The 16,705-nt window shown below is 46.3% G+C and overlaps 1 protein-coding gene and 1 non-coding gene across 6 annotated transcripts; both read left to right on the top strand.

Moving 5' to 3' along the window:
- Positions 1-209: 209 nt before the first annotated feature.
- trnak-uuu (transfer RNA lysine (anticodon UUU)) lies at positions 210-282 on the top strand. Its single transcript has one exon. It is a non-coding gene; the product is annotated as a tRNA-Lys (tRNA).
- Positions 283-904: 622 nt separating this feature from the next.
- Positions 905-8,590, top strand: triap1 (TP53 regulated inhibitor of apoptosis 1). Of its 5 annotated transcripts, none has more exons than XM_059655111.1 (3): positions 905-1,080; positions 3,437-5,352; positions 6,118-8,579. In XM_059655111.1, exons 1-2 carry the CDS (start codon positions 934-936, stop codon positions 3,527-3,529), a joined length of 240 nt encoding a protein of 79 aa, XP_059511094.1. In that variant the 5' UTR covers positions 905-933; the 3' UTR covers positions 3,530-5,352; positions 6,118-8,579. The 5 variants fall into 5 exon arrangements, with proteins under 5 accessions (XP_059511094.1, XP_059511092.1, XP_059511093.1 ...); XM_059655109.1 differs by lacking the exon at positions 905-1,080 and having other exon boundaries at positions 3,529-5,352; positions 6,118-6,538; positions 6,842-8,588; XM_059655110.1 differs by lacking the exon at positions 905-1,080 and having other exon boundaries at positions 3,529-5,352; positions 6,375-8,590.
- Positions 8,591-16,705: the final 8,115 nt, after the last annotated feature.

The following is a 16,705-nucleotide window of genomic DNA, read 5'->3' as shown; positions in this document are numbered from 1 at the left end:
TATGATACGCAACAAGAAATCCAGGAGAATGTCTTATCCAGACAGTAATTAGGAGAGTAAACGTGTAAATTTTTTAGGGAGGCTGTTCTATAACATGGGGGTCTTAGAGGGGAAACTGGACAAACAAATGAAATAGACAAAAACATATTCTTGACAGGAGAAGACTAGTTTCTGAGCTGTAATGAAATGTAGTGAGATTTGACTTCAGGGCCCGGATAGCTCAGTCGGTAGAGCATCAGACTTTTAATCTGAGGGTCCAGGGTTCAAGTCCCTGTTCGGGCGTTAGGTTTTTTTTTCCGCTCTCAATTTTCGCATTAAATTTTAATGGAGTCTTAAGTTGTGGTCTGCTGATCCGGCGTCTCTTTGACTTCAAACCCATTGATTTCTCCTGGAAAAGGAGATGTCCTGGTGATCGGGAGGTTGGCAATTGAGCATGATTGACAGCCCGGAGCCTTCCTCCCACCAGCTCTCAGCACAGACAGCTTTGCCGCAGATAAAATAAACGAGGGTGGGAAACTGGTGCAGCGCAGAGAGAGAGGAAAAGAACGGGCCAAATCCCACACATCGCAGAACACATGGCCAGTGCCAGTCTCAATGATGGCGTCTTCCGGGTGTCGGTGAGGCGATTTGCCAATATCAACAATGGCACCCCGGGGTGTGGGTGCTAGATGCCAATATCAATGACAGCGTCCCTTGTGTGTGGAATGGGGATTGTTTGCCGGTGTGAACGATGGCGCTTCGCGGTTTGAGGGCAGAGTTTGCCAGTATCAATGATGACACCTTGCGGGAGTATGTCAGGGTTCACCAATATCAATGATGGCGCCTCCCAGGTGCGACACTGCATTTGCCAGTATTAATGATGGCGGGGCGGAGCCCGCCCGCCTTTGGCGGTAGGTGTCACGTGGGCTGTGAGGCGTGCGGCCTTTCCTCGACATGAACAGTGTGGGCTCTGAGTGTGTGGAGCTGAAGCGCGGCTACGACCTGTGCTTCAACCGCTGGTTTGCCGAGAAATTCCTGAAGGGAGACCGCAGCCCGGATCCGTGCAGCGAGCTCTTCAAACAGTATCAGCAGTGTGTGAAGGTGGGGGAGAGTGGAAGGTGAAAGAGGAAGAGGGGGAGAGAGAGGAAGAGGGGGAGGGAGAGAGAGGAAGAGGGGGAGGGAGGAAGAGGGGGAGAGGGGGAGGGAGGGAGAGAGGAAGAGGGGAAGAGGGGGAGGGAGGAAGAGGGAGGGGGAGGAAGAGGGGGAGGAAGAGGGGGAGGGGGAGGAAGAGGGGGAGGGAGGGGGAGGAAGAGGGGGAGGGGGGGGGAGGAAGAGGGGGAGGGGGAGGGAGGAAGAGGGGGAGGGGGAGGGAGGAAGAGGGGGAGGGAGAGGAAGAGGGGGAGGGAGAGGAAGAGGGGGAGGGAGGAAGAGGGGGAGGGAGAGGGGAGGGGAGGGGGAGAGGGGGGGGGAGGGGAGGGGGGGGAGGGGAGGGGGGGGGGGAGGGGAGGGGGGGGGGAGGGGAGGGGAGGGGGGGGGGGAGGGGAGGGGGGGGAGGGGAGGGGGAGGGGGGGGGAGGGGAGAGGGGGGGGAGGGGAGAGGGAGGGGAGAGGGGGGGGAGGGGGAGGGGAGGGGAGGGGAGGGGGGAGGGGAGGGGAGGGGAGGGGAGGGGGAGGGGGGGGGGAGGGGGGGGAGGGAGAGGGGGGAGGGGAGGGAGAGGGAGGGGAGGGGGGGAGAGAGGGGGGGGGGAGGGGGGGGGAGGGGAGAGGGGGGGGGAGGGGAGGGGGAAGGGGGTTCTGAAATAAATAGGGAGAGAGGGTGAGGCGGATCGAAGATGGATAGAGGAGAAGATAGGTGGAGAGGAGACAGACAAGTCAAAGTGGCGGGGATGGAGCCAGTAAAGGTGAGTGTAAGTGGAGAGGTTAGGGAGGAGTTAAGTCAGTCCAGGGAGGACGGACAGGTCATGGCGGTGGGTGAGGTTAGTAGGTAGGAGATGGGGGTGGGGCTTGAGGTGGGAGGAGGGGATGGGTGAGAGGACGAACAGGTTAGGGAGGTGGGGATGAGCTGGGCTAGTTTTGGGATGCGGTACGTGGAGGGGAGATTTTGAAGCTTGTGCAATCCACATTGACACCATTGGGCCGCAGGGTTCCCAAGCGGAATATGAGTTGCTGTTCCTGCAACCTTCGGGTGGCATCGTTGTGGCACTGCAGGAGGCCCATGATGGACATGTCATCTAAAGAATGGGAGGGGGAGTGGAAATGGTTTGCAACTGGGAGGTGCAGCTGTTTATTGCGAACTGAGCGGAGGTGTTCTGCAAAGCGGTCTCCAAGCCTCCGCTTGGTTTCCCCAATGTAGAGGAGGCCACAATGAGAACAGCGGATGCAGTGTACCACATTGGCATATGTGCAGGTGTACGTCTGCTTGATGTGGAAAATTTTCTTGGCGCCTGGGATGGGAGTGAGGGGGGAGGTGTGGGGTCAGGTGTAGCACTTCCTGCAGTTGCGGGGAAAAGTGCCAGGTGTCATGGGGTTGGCGGGGAGTGTGGAGTGGACAAGAGAGTTACAGAGAGAGTGGTCCCTCTGGAAGGCAGACAAGGGATGGGGGGTGGATAAATATCTTTGGGGTTGGGGTCGGATTGCAGATGGCGGCAGTGTCGGAGGATGACGCGTTAGATCCGGAGGTTGGTGGGGTGGTACCCGAGGACGAGGGGGATTCTGTTTTGGTTGTTGTTGCGGGGACGGGGTGTGAGGGATGAGTTGTGGGAAATGCGAGGGACACGGTCGAGGGCGCTATCGACCACTGCAGGGGGGCTGTTGCGGTCCTTGAAAAAACGAGGACATCTGAGATTTACGGGAGTGAAGTGCCTCATCCTGGGAGCAGATTCGGCGGAGGCGAAGGAATTGGGAATAGGGAATGTCATTTTTGCAGGAGGGTGGGTGGGAGGAGGTGTATTCTAGGCAGCTGTGCGAGTCGGTGGGCTTGAAATGGATATCAGTTTCCAGGTGATTGCCTGAGATGGAGACAGAGGGGTCCAGTAAGGTGAGGGAGGTGTTAGAGATGGTCCAGGTGAACTTAAGGTTGGGGTGGAAGGTGTTGGTCATTTTATGTAAATGTTCTTGCAAACAATGTGATAAATAATCTGTTCATTATTTTTGTGGTTGTATACTGCTGAAGGCAGGCAGAGGAACTCCCATACTCTTCAAATAACGCTCGTGGGGTATTTGCAACCATTTGAAGTTTTCAACATTTTAATTTGAAAAATTAGCACCCCTGACTGCATTGCACTGGGTGTGAGATTGTGGGAGAGAGAGTCAAGGTTTTATTATTAACCATTTACTGACTGAAGTATCAAATTTTCTTTGTTCTGTTTTTGTTTATTTTTAAATAACTATGCAAATGACTTCAGGGTTTCCAACGTAACTGGTGCTTATTAATGACAATGAATTTATTTGAATTACAGAAAGCTATCAAAGAAAAAGAAATCCCAATTGAAGGACTTGAATTCATGGGACCCAAGCGGGAAAAACCTTATGGAAGCAGTGGCTCATCATGATGTGACAATGGCAGTGGATCCTTCCGTCCTAAATTTCTTTTTCTCGTCATATCCATGTGACTGTAGTAATGTCCTCCCTGCAACAAAGTGTCAGTGATATGTAGATATCAGCTGCAGAGATCAGGATTTGATAGAATAATATTGATTTCTGTAGCCATTGTTGAGACAATATCAAAAAATGACAGCAGTCATAATTTACAGTAGTGATCTTGTGCAATACAAAGAAGTTGAATTAATTTTGTATTTCCCTTTTTAAAGTTTTCTAAGGTTTGTGGATTGCATTGTTGACATAAATGTAGAGATGCAACCTGAGTGTGAATATGCTGCTTTGAGTGTAAACAAAAAATCGATGCTTGCCTCATGCAACTGAGTGCATTACATATATATACTGTACAAAGTAACATTTTATACCAAAGTTATACAGTCGGTTCTGTTACAATGCGTGTTCTAGCAATGCGAATTGGCTATAATGTGACTAAAGAATACGGGAGCGCTATTTCTAAAATGCACATGTGTGTTGGTTACGAAGCGATTCGATCGGGTGCACAGAATACACGTCGACATCTCCCGTCACGTTAACATGACATGATTGTTTTGCGAGCTTTGTCCTGAGCATGTGCAGTGTTAGTGCTGAAAAGAGTCTCCCCGCCAGCATCACATGATCATTTCGCAGATTTTGGCGCGAAGCACTTACTGTGAGGGGTACGGTACTCCGTGATATTTGTTTTATTTTTGCAAATTCTGCTGTGTTACCCACAAAAATGCGAGGACAAAGTGACAAGAATGTTAGCAGGAAGCGTCCTGGTGATAAAATTGCAGGTGGTGAACGTAAGAGAAAGGCTATAACACTGGAAGAGAAGCTAGATGTTATAAAGCGTTTTGAGCGTAATGAGAGAACATGCGATATAGTTCGTGTAACAGGAATAAAGGAGTCCACCTTACGCACCATTAGAGACAATGCCGAAAAAATCAAAGCAAGTTATATTGCTGGAACAAGTCTGAGCGCTAGCAAATCTATGAGGTCACGGACAAAGGAGCTTGAGGAGATGGAGCGCCTTCTAAGTGTATGGATAGAAGATCAAATGAAAAAGCAATCTGGGACCACTTTTCTCAGCATAAAAGAGAAAGCCTTATCAATTTATGAAGATTTAACAAAAAAAGCTGAAAATCCTGCAGATGTGCCTGCATTTAGTGCTAGCAGTGGCTGGTTTGCTGGTTTTAAGAACCGCTATGCTTTTCATAACATAAAGTTATGTGGCAAAGCTGCCAATGCAGACGCGGAGCATGCAATGGCATTTCCTGCCATAGTAAAATTAATTGACGAAGAAGGCCACTGTGAAGATCTCTCTACAGCTGATCTACAACAACTTGTCGCTGAGCGGGAAGTGGAAGCTGGAGATGAAGTTGAAGTAGTTCAGGATGCAGCACCACAAGAGCTTTCCACTTCTGTTTTGTCTTCAATCCTGAGGGAAATTCAGAAACAGTTGCGACTCTTAGAGGATACCGATTATAATGCAGAACGCAGCAGGGTTGCAGTTCGTGGAATAAGGTCTTATTTGGCACCCTATGAAAAGCTTCTTCATGAACAGAGAGAAAGGGCAAACCAACAAAAACTGAATGTCTTTTCTAAGCCAACCCCCAAGAAACAGTTGGAAAGCAATGAACCACAGTCGTCCACTTCTGGATTAACTATTTTTCACCCTAAACCTGCAACCACAACTGCACCTGAAAGTGGTGACGATGATGACCCTCAGTCCCTGCATTAACAACAGAGCAACCTCAAAACCTCCTCCCCTGTCAAGTCAACTTAATGTGTTGTCAAGGTAATGTGTTAAATTTACTTTTATTTCATTTATTAAGTATGATTAAAACACTTATTCAAGCTGTACTATCCTTTGTGTTAGTCTTTTGAGTGATTTTGGTTTATTTTTGGTGGTCTGCCAAACCCCACTTTTCCCATAGGCTCCATTATTGCTATAGCACGATTTTCTGTAATGCAATGTTGCGCAGGAATGCAGCAATCACGTTGTAGCAGAACCGATTGTGCCTATAATTAGAAGGAACTGCAGATGCTGGAGAATCTGAGATAAGAAGGTGTAGAGCTGGATGAACGTAGCAGGCCAGGCAGCATCAGAGGAGCAGGAAGGCTGATGCTTTGGGTCTGGACCCTTCTTCAAAAAAAGGGTTCAGACCTGAAACGTCAGCTTTCCTGCTGCTCTGATGCTGCTTGGCCTGCTACGTTCATCCAGCTTCACGCTGTTATCCCTATTATTAGTAGTACTTTATCAGCATTTGTACATCTTAAAATTTCTCTATATACAATAAATGTTTGTCACAATTTTAATTGGATGTAGTATTAAAATTTAGCACTATGACGTCTGTGAATTGTGCATTTACAGCCTCTATACTGTAGTCAGTTAGAAGCTTTGGAGACAGAAGACAAATTGTGCAATTCTAATATTGTAGTAAACTCAGCTGTGTGTTGGACTCGTACTAAATGATCAGCCTAGTTCAATAAAGTTCAGAAGGACCCTCCACCCTCGAAACATAACCTTTTTTAATTGAAAAAAATTGTATTCTTTTTCTAGGTTCAGCTCCAAAGTTCTTTTTGTGCTGATATACCTGTGTACCTTTGCAGCTTGTGATGACGTTGTTCAGCCAACAGGACCATCCGTTTACTTCTCCGCTGGGAATCCTCTGGAGCATCTGAAATAAATAGATCAATTACAGACATCCTGTTGGTGGCAACTTTGACTGGATCTTTCCTTGAGTTACACATAGGAGGAAATTTCCAAATAGATGGAAAATTGTGGCTTAACTTCTTCCTCCCCCCTTGCATTGGCAGAGATGCACAAGACGCAGTCTATGGAAGAAATGGTTATGATTATGGAGTCTATCGTTTACGGGTGGAATTCCAGAGAGGCAGAGGAGTTGGCGGAGTCGGCGGTGGATCTAGAGGAAGACCAGGACCAGCTGCCCGCAGATCAGATTTCAGGGTCATTGTCTCTGGTGCGTTTTTGTTTCCGTTTCATGTTTGACAGCCAATGTTTTTGCTATAAACCTGAATACTTGGAAGGTCGTTCAGTGTAGAATGTCCATGTAAAGCTAGAGTGTCCATATGATGGCCCACAACTTCTGGCGATTGAACCCACAAAGTCCAATCAACTTGGTTTCAGTTTAGTATTGCATATTCCATACTATTTAAATTTTATGATCTTGGAGATTTAGAAAAGGTGCATTTGGCAATAAACGCTAAATGAAAATGTCAACATCAATTAACCGGAATATTCATTTAACCTTTATATTGGACAGCGAGGAACCGTGTGTGCGCCATGACCTAAGTTTGGACCTAAAGCTTTGGACACTCCTGGTATCAAGCAACTTCATATGTTTAAGGATGAAGATCATTAACGAATGCAGCTTCATACATGGGTTTATGTACTGATACTTATTCTGCTACAGAACTAAAGTGCACAGTATAACAAGTGCATTATGTCACTTTACCTGGACATCTTCAGAACAGGATTTTAAAAATTGTGCCGGCCGTTTACATATTTTTGTTTTAAATCTTGCATCTTAAATGTGATCAAAAATATATGGTTTAAATTTAATATGAGAACATGCATCTGAGGTCCATGTGTTCCTGTCACACTGATCGAAGTGAATGCTGGAATGGGACAGTTTCTTTCTGGATTCCATCTTCAAAGATTCTACTTAATTTTGCCTGTCACAGATCACTAATTGTCCTGATGTGATGATATTCAGCAGCCTGCATCCTGCCCTCTCTGATTTAAACCCAGTGGGTGTCTCTCACTTGTAGAACTAGCAGTTTATTTTTCTTCTTGTCGTTACATTCTTGTGTATTTTGTTTTTACTCCATCTAACATGTCAGCCCTGTTAAAGAAATTAGAACCAAGAGATTAAAAACCAAATTGTGTTAGTGAAACATGATCTGTAGTGCATTTATAGCAGAACCGACTGTAATGTATTATCTTAAACTTTCCTGTTCTTGCAATTTAAAAAAAATTTCCTTCAGGTTTGTGTCATTGGTAAAATCAACTTATGGTTCAGCTACCTATTTTGATTTTATATACATGCATATGCTATAAAGTGCCTACTCAAAAGATAATAAGTTTGCATTGAGCTTTATTGGAACGCAGCTGCAGACAAAGCACCGTGAGAGAGCAAAATGTTGCACTGGTAGGTCACCAGTCAAATCAAGCTGTTTTGAATCATAATCGCCCTTTCTGATGTAAAACAGACCACAATGTGAGCAGTGGTTACAGTATACTATATTGAAAGGAGTACGAGTAAATTGCTCTTTCACCTGGAAGGGATGTTTGGGCAGAGAAGGGAGGAGGTGAACGGCAGGTGTTTTATGTACCTGCACTCACATGGCAAGCTGCTGTGAGAAGTGGAGGAGTGGACCAGGGTGCTGTGGAGAAAACTATCCCTTTGGAATGCTGACCGGGAAAGATATTTGGTGTAACATCACACCAGAAATGGCAGAGAACAATCTTGGGAATGAGCATTTGTAGATATGATGAAAGTGAGGGCAAAGGGAACTTTATTATTGTTCCGGGAAGAAGTTCCTAGGTTTGTTCTTTGGTCTTTTGTCATTTAGTTTCTCTTCTACTGCTGTGAAGTACCATCCCTGGTTGCTTTGGACCTGGGAACACAAACAGAAGTGCTAACAACTTAGCCGTTGTTGACACTACCCTATTTATTTCCTTTATCAAATTATCCTCCAGTCTTTTGAACCTCAGGGAACACAAGCATAGTTTGTGTAATATCTCCTCAGAATTTAAGCCTTGGAGTCCAAGGTTATTCCGGTAATGCCTCTGTGGTGCTCCTTCCTAAGATGTGTCTGGGAGAGGGATAATGGGAACTGCAGATGTTGGAGAATCCAAGATAACGAAGTGTGAAGCTGGATGAACACAGCAGGCCAAGCAGCATCTCAGGATCACAAAAGCTGACGTTTCGGGCCTAGACCCTTCTGGAATGGCTTGTGGTACTCCAGGTGTTGTACAACCAGGACTTTGTATCGTTGAAGCATCCCTATCCCCTTGTCTGTCAGTTTGTTTGATATTAAAGACCAGGGTTCCATGGGAAGTTTTGAATCTGTTCATGGTGTTTTAATGATTTATGTACCTGTAGCCACAATTCTCTTCAGACCTCCACACAAATAATATATACACTGGACATCTGAAATAAAAACTAAACTAGCTAGAAATACTCAGGCAGTCAGATCAGTTTTCTCTGGAGAGAACCATAGTTGAAGTTTCAGATCAACGATGATCCTTCAGAACTCTGTTTGGATTGCCAGCGTTTCTAGCTGTTCATCCTCTAGAAAATATGGTACCCTTTGTTAAATTGGACGACCACCTTTACCCGCGTTTTGACTGTGCATTTAATCTGTCTGTGCCTCTTTCTGCTTCTGTGAAGGCCTGTTAATGGATATGGGGGAAGGTGTCATCTGGTTCCTCACAACTTTAACCAGTGTGTGATGAATGAATTTGCCTAGGTATCCCACAATACCGAAGCAGTCAAATCAACACAAACACAAGCTGGAACCAAAGCAAAACATTCCCACTTTATTAGGAACAAATTTACTGTAATTTTTAATAGTAAATGTATTATTCCTAATTCTATTTGGCCATTTAGGGTTACTGTATTTTCCCAGTCGCTTGTAAATTTACATAGTTACTGTTTCTGTGGCTCTGTCTCGGGGTCTGCAAAGCTGCTTTCTTTCGCTTGCTCTCTCCCGCTCCCTTTCTCTGTGAACGGTCAGCTGGTCTCTGCCTCTTGCTGTGCTGGTGTCCTGAAAAGGATTCCGAGAGCAGTCTGCAGGTGAACTCTGTTTTTATACCTTGTAGATGGTTTTCTGGAATTTTCTGTAGTTCTGATCAGTTCTAAGGGAGATACACTTAATAGAGACAGGAAAGAAACTGCAGATGCTGGAAGAACACAGCAGGCCGGGCAGCATCTGAAGGAACCGAGCAGTCAACGTTTCAGGTATTACTCTTCAGGTTTTAATAATTTGAAACAAGCCACTCATTTAGTTGGCATGCTACTGTCACGCTTCTTTGTGTTTCTGTCTGGGCTGCCCTTTGTTTAGTGGATAAGTTGTTGGGGGTGTGTCTGCAGCCTTTTACGTCATGCTAATGTCATAGCACCTGGCTGCTGTGATTGCTGTGTGTATGGTGTGTGGGTTTTGTGAGTTCAGAGTTTCACTTGGCTGATGTACGTGGTATCCCTTGCTGTTTGGCCAAGTTGGCAATCTGTGTTTTAGCAGCTAGGATGCTGCTACATTGATAACAAAGTGTGGAGCTGGATGAACACAACAGGCCAAACAGCATCTTAGGAACATGAAAGCTGATGTTTTTGGCCCAAAATGTCAGCTTTTGTGCTCCTGAGATGCTGCTTGGCCTGCTGTGTTCATCCAGCTCCACACTGTTAACTCGGATTCTCCAGCATCTGCAGTTCCCATTATCTCTGCTGCTACATTGAGCTAGGTCACAATCAACTTCTAGCTTATTGATTGGCATACCAGGTTTAAGGAACTACATGATCAACTGTAGTTCCCATCTGCACTGCTCACACACAATACAGTGTGGAGCTGCAGGAACATGACAGGTCAGGCAGCTTCAGAGGAGTAGGAAAGTTGCCATTTCAGGTCAGGACCCTTCACCAGGACTGAGATGGGGGGGAAGGGAGCTCAGAAATAGGGGATTTGGGTTGGTGATAGGTGGGTGCAGGCAGGGAGATGTGGAGATTGGTCAATGGGAAGGCTGGGGCAGATAAGGTGAGAAAGGAGATGAATAGTTTGTATCAGATCAAGGAGGCAGGATGAGAGGGAGGGTTGGACATGGGATAAGGCCACAGGTGGGGAGATTTTGACGCTGGTGAATTCTGTGTTGAGGCCATCGGGCTGTAAGCTTCTGAAGTGATGTTGTTCCTCCAATTTTTGTGTGACATTGGAGGAGGCCCAGGATGGGTATGTCGCCAAGGGAATGGGAAGGGGAGTAGAAATGGCTGGGAACTGGAAGGTGGTGTCAGTTGGAGCGCACAGAGCATAGATGCTCTGCGAATCTGTCACCCAGACTGCATTTGGTCTCTCCAATGCAGGGGAGGCCACATTGAGAGCAACGGATGCAGTAGACCAGGTTAGAAGTTGTACAGGTGCATTCCTGTTGAATTTGGAATGATTGTTTGGCCCCTTGGATGGGGGTGTAGGGGCGGGTGTAGCACTTCCTGCAGTTGCAGGAAAAGGTGCTGGGCTAGTGGGGAGTGTGGAGTGGACGAGTTGGTCGTGGAGAGAATGGTCCCCATGGAAGGCAGGTAGAGGTGGGGAGGGAAATATCTCCGGTGGCAGGGTCCGATCATAGGTGGTAAAAGTGGAGGATGATGCATTGGATTCAGAGGTTGGTTGGCTGGGGACCAGGCCTCTATCCATTCTTTTTGGGGGGCTGAGGGGTTTGAGGGCAGAAGTGTGGGAGATTCAGTTGCAGGCATTCTGAATCATGGGAGAGGCGAAATTACAGTCCTTGAAGTAGGAAGATACCTGGAGTGTTGGGGAGCGGAATGCTTCATCCGAGGAGCAGATTTGGCTGAAGCAGAAAGAATTGGGAGTATGGGATTGCATTCTTGCTGGAGGGTGGGTGTGAGGAGGTGTCATCAGGAAGCTGTGGGAGTCAGTGAGTTTGAAATAGATGTTGGTGCTGAATTAGTTGCCGGAGATAGAGGCAGAGAAGACCAGGAAGGGGAAGGAGGTTTTGGAGATGGTCCAGATGAATTTGAGGTTGGTGTGAAAGGTGTTGGTGAGGTGAGTGAACTGTTCAAACTCCTCATGGGAGCACAAGGCAGGGCCAATACAGTCATCGATGTAGTGGAGGAAGGGGATGGTAATGGTGTAACTGTGGATGACTTCTATCCTTATTGTGGTCTGGCCTACGTATTACTCCAGACCCACAGCAACATGCTTGAGGCAGCTGGATCCCTACGGCATAGCTGCACTCCTGTAAGCTCCGGGCTGTGAGGGTTATTGGGTGCCACGTAACTGTCTTGACGCTCCTGCACCTACCTGTGCACATCAACACGATTCAGCTTTCTTCTGCTGGAGCTGTACAGCAGCCCTCTGAACGTCAGCAACCTGGGGAGTTTCTTCTTCAGCCGGCTGCAGAGTTGTCACAAGGCAGTGCTCATCAGATTGTCCTCCCAAATTTCCTAAATCTGACATTCCCATGAAACTGTCAGTATCTGGACTGGTGGGGGTTTGCTGCTGGCTGAGCAAGCCATTTCTTTGTAGGGGCCATCAACATCCCACTGGTACCTACGAGATCCAAGGTAGAGAGACGATAGAGCTAAGGGACAGCAGCGATGTACAATGAATAGAAGTTACATCGAGGTTACTGTGGAGTGGAATAAAGAGTGAGACTTGGTTGGGATACGGGTTTTTCGGCAGTCCTCCCCTCCTGGGTCCTAACACTCTTCTATGAGGTACAGGGTTCTGTCTCTGTAGTGGGTGACGAACGTGTTATCAGGGACCCATTCCACCTCTTTCTCCCCTGTTATGGGCTGTTTTCTCCTGGAATGAAAGTAGATGGCCCAGCTGATAGTGTTGGTGCAGGTGGTGAGGTGTCCTGGGCAAGTGAGTAGGCAGTGCAGAGTCTATGAAGGGCTAGTGCTGTGGGAATGGGTGGAGGGTGATGAAAGGGAGGATATTGTTTACTTATGCTTACTGCATTATCAAGCACGGATCTACCTTTACAGCACAATGACAAATAACTTATCAACAAATACTTATTGATCAATTAATCCATGACAATTTTTTTTTGACATAACTGTGAAGTAACTTGTTCTTCATTCACAAACCAAACAGTTTCTGCACAGAATCAAAAATGTTAAAGGAATGTTGGCTTTTAATCTCATGGGGGTTGAATTCATGCAAAGATATGCTTCACATTTATAGTTATTCAAAAATTATTGATGACATCTTCACAATAATTACAAATAAATGTAAAAGCACACATATGACAATACGTTCACTGGAAAATTCACATATTTCTCAACTTCTGAGTTTTGAGACATTCTAACATGCTGCTTGTGCTTTAACTTTATCCAAGCATAGCTATGTGAAAATCCACATCTTTGGTAGCTTCGTATCTTTCAACTAGTTATTCCACCTCACTGTTAACTGCAGTTTCAGTAGGATAGAGAGAGGCTGAATAAGCTGGAGCTATGTTCCCTGGAACATCGAAGGCTGAAGGGTGACCTTGTAGCGCTTTATAAAATCATGAGGGGCATGGATAGAGTAAACAGACAACTTTCCCAGGATAGAGGGGTCCAATACTAGAGGGCATAGGTTTAAAAGGTGAGTGGGGGGGAAAGATATGAAAGGGACCTAAGGGGAAAATTCTTCACGCAGAGTGTGGTATGTGTATACTGACAGGAAGTGGTGAAGGCTGGTACAATTACAACATTGAAAAGCCATCTGGATGGGTACATGAACAGGAAGAGTTTAGGGGGATAGGAGCCAAACGGGAATAAATTTATTTAGGATATCAGGTTAGCATAGAGAAGTTGGACCAAAGGCTCTGTTTCTATGACTTGAGTCTCTATGAATCATTCAACTATTGACAGTTAGAAGGGAATTAATGAACAAAGACTCCCTTTGACCATGTTCCTTACACAGATGCAGCTTTGGTGAATATCTCCTGGGATGACAGCTGAATGATCTACTGGGCAGAGGACAAAGGAAGCTTGTAGCTGATTCTTACCAGCTAAATGTTTGCAGTATTTAATTTCCATCAAACAACTGAATATTAAAACTCACTTCACAGACAAAAGATTGTAAGACATTTTAACAAATTATACAGATACTAAGGAAAAATATATCAGCCTGATCCCAGATTCCCTAATGCCTGTCAAACATCTACACGACACAAATTAGTAGTAGTGATAGATTACTGTTCACCTGCCTGAATGAGGACAATTCCAACACGACTCAGGAAATTTCACACCATCCAGGACAAAACAGGTTGCTTGATTAGCACCATATCTAGTTTAATATTCATTCATCCTATTACTGATGTGCAGTGACAGCATTGTGTACTATCTACAGGATGCACTGCAGCAACTTGACAAGGCTCCTTTGATAATAATACTTTCCAAACATGCAACTTCTATATAGAAAAGCAAGGAAGTAGACATATAGGAACACCACTATAACAAAGCTACTGTTGAAGCCACTTACTATCCAGACCTGGAAATGTATCCCCGTACCTCGTCAGATTTTAAAAAGTAGAATTTCTCCCCAGACAGCATTGTGGGTGCATCTACCCCAAACGGACTGTTTGAGAAGGTGGCTCACCATCCCCTACTTAGGGGGATGGCCAACAAATGCTTGCCTTACCAATTATGTGCACATCCTAATAAATTATGAAAGAAGGTAGCTTAAAAAGACCCCTCGATTCTGCTCTGCTATTCAAGGCCATTTTGACCTTCTAATTCACTCCTACCTTCCTGTATAATATCAAATCTCCTGATTCCTTTAAATAAAAAACATCTCTTGAATATATTCAATGACCAAACATTTCAGTGATAAAACTCTCTCCAACTCACTTGTAAATGTCTAAATCATTATTGTGAGTCTGTGATTCCCTAGTTCTGGATTTCCTGAGTCAGGGAACATTTTGTCCCATTTACCTTCGCAAACGTCTTAAGAATTTTAAATGTTTCAATGAAATCACCTCTCTTCCTTTTAAATTCTAGGACTTAGAGGCTTAGTCTACTCAATTTCTCCTTGTGGGACAATCCCCTCATTCTGGGAATTGGTCTAGTTACTATTTTAACTAAATCACTAAATCTTTACTATTTATTGGAATTTAGAAGAATGACAGGTGACCTTATTTCAAGATACAAGGTTCTTAGAGGGAATTGATAAAGTAGATGCTGAGAAGTTGATCCACCCCTTGTGGGAGGTTCTAGGATCAGAGGGCATATTTTTAGAATAAGTAGTCCCTCATTTAAGGCAAAGTGAGAGGAATTTCTTTTATGAGAGAGTAGTGAATCTGTGGAATTCTTTACTGTGGGAGGGTTGTGAAGGCTGGGTCATTTTGTAACTTCAAGACTGAGATAGATTTTGATCAGGAATGGAACCAAGGGTTATGGGGAAATGGCAGGAAAGTGGAGTTGAGGGTAATCAGATCAGCCGTGATATCAATGAATGGCAGAGCAGACCTGATGGGCTGAATGGCCTAGCTCTACTCCAACATCTTATGGTCTTATTTTGGAACTGTAAATTCTCAACATAAGGAAACTGTCTTCTTATTTGCTGAGTTTGAAGAAATTAGTTAGGGGAGCCACTGTTGTGCAGTGTGCAGACTTATCTGTACATCTCCACAAGTACTGAGCTCACAGCAGTGCAGATTGGCTTGTAGGGACTTTGGTTTATCCTAAACCCAATTAGCAAGGACCACTCTTACAGTGTTAGTTCAAAGTCTTCTGTTCAATAAAATCAGAAGTCACACAACACCAATCCAACAGGCTTATTTGAAATCATAGCTTTCGGAGTGCTGCTTATTCGTCAAGTGAATAGCTGGGGTTTGTCACAAGATATTTCTTAGTGACTTTCTTGATCTAAAGAATGTCAATTGGGAAACTGAGCTGATGTTGCTCCATATGGGAAGCCTCAATAAAAGGCAGGCAGGCAGGCAACTGGCTTGACTGAACTGGTCACAGAAAAGTGGGGAGCAGCATTGTTGATTTTAACCAGGGTCGTCTCAAAGGGTGGAGGTGCAGCCTGGGTTAAATCTCACTGTGCTCCCTCTCTACCCCCTCTTAAATCACGCTGTGCTCCCTCTCTACCCCCTCTTAAATCACACTGTGCTCCCTCTCTACCCCCTCTTAAATCACACTGAGCTCCCTCTCTATCCCTTCTTAAATCATGCTGTGCTCCCTCTCTACTCCATCTTAAATCACACTGTGCTCTCTCTCTATCCACTCTTAAATCACGCTGTGCTCCCTCTCTACCCCCTCTTAAATCTCACTGTGGTCCCTCTCTACCCCCTCTTAAATCTCACTGTGCTCCCTCTCTACCCCCTCTTAAATCTCACTGTGCTCCCTCTCTACCCCCTCTTAAATCTCACTGTGCTCCCTCTCTACCCCCTCTTAAATCACACTGAGCTCCCTCTCTATCCCCTCTTAAATCACACTGTGCTCCCTCTCTACCCCCTCTTAAATCTCACTGTTCTCCCTCTCTACCCCCTCTTAAATCACACTGAGCTCCCTCTCTATCCCCTCTTAAATCACGCTGTGCTCCCTCTCTACCCCCTCTTAAATCTCACTGTGCTCCCTCTCTACCCCCTCTTAAATCTCACTGTGCTCCCTCTCTACCCCCTCTTAAATCACACTGTGCTCCCTCTCAACCCCCTCTTAAATCTCACTGTGCTCCCTCTCTACCCCCTCTTAAATCTCACTGTGCTCCCTCTCTACCCCCTCTTAAATCACACTGTGCTCCCTCTCTACCCCCTCTTAAATCACACTGTGCTCCCTCTCTACCCCCTCTTAAATCACACTGTGCTCCCTCTCTACCCCCTCTTAAATCACACTGAGCTCCCCACATAGATAAATCTCACTGTGCCCCCTCCCCGGGTAAATCTCACTTGGCCCACTCTCCCACCCACTGGGTAAATCTCTCAGTGCACACATCCAACTGCCCAGGTGCACCTCACTGTGCCCCCCCTCTACCCTTCCCCCCCCTCCCTCTGGTGCACCTCACTGTGCACCCCCCCCTACCCTCCCCACCCCCCTCCGGTGCACCTCACTGTGCCCCCCCTCTACCCTTCCCCCCCCCTCCAGTGAACCTCACTGTGCCCCCCCCTCTACCCTTCCCCCCCCCCCTCTGGTGCACCTCACTGTGCACCCCCCCTACCCTTCCCCCCTCCCTCCGGTGAACCTCACTGTGCCCCCCCTACCCTTCCCCCCCTCCGGTGAACCTCACTGTGCCCCCCCTCTACCCTTCCCCCCCCTCCCTCCGGTGAACCTCACTGTGCGCCCCCTCTACCCTTCCCCCCCTCCCTCCGGTGAACCTCACTGTGCCCCCCCCTACCCTCAGCCCAGGGAAAACATACTTATAGACAGGGACTGGGTGGCGTTTTTCCTGCTTTGGACAGG

Source organism: Stegostoma tigrinum, chromosome 26 (assembly GCF_030684315.1).
Source record: "Stegostoma tigrinum isolate sSteTig4 chromosome 26, sSteTig4.hap1, whole genome shotgun sequence".
Taxonomy (NCBI): Eukaryota; Metazoa; Chordata; class Chondrichthyes; order Orectolobiformes; family Stegostomatidae; genus Stegostoma; species Stegostoma tigrinum.
The sequence above is the reverse complement of the archived record's forward strand: the minus strand, read 5'-3'. Positions and strand labels throughout refer to the sequence as shown.

Coding starts and splice junctions, on each gene's coding strand:
- triap1 (XM_059655110.1), top strand. CDS start 4,291: ATGCGAGGACAAAGTGACAAGAATGTTAGCAGGAAGCGTCCTGGTGAT.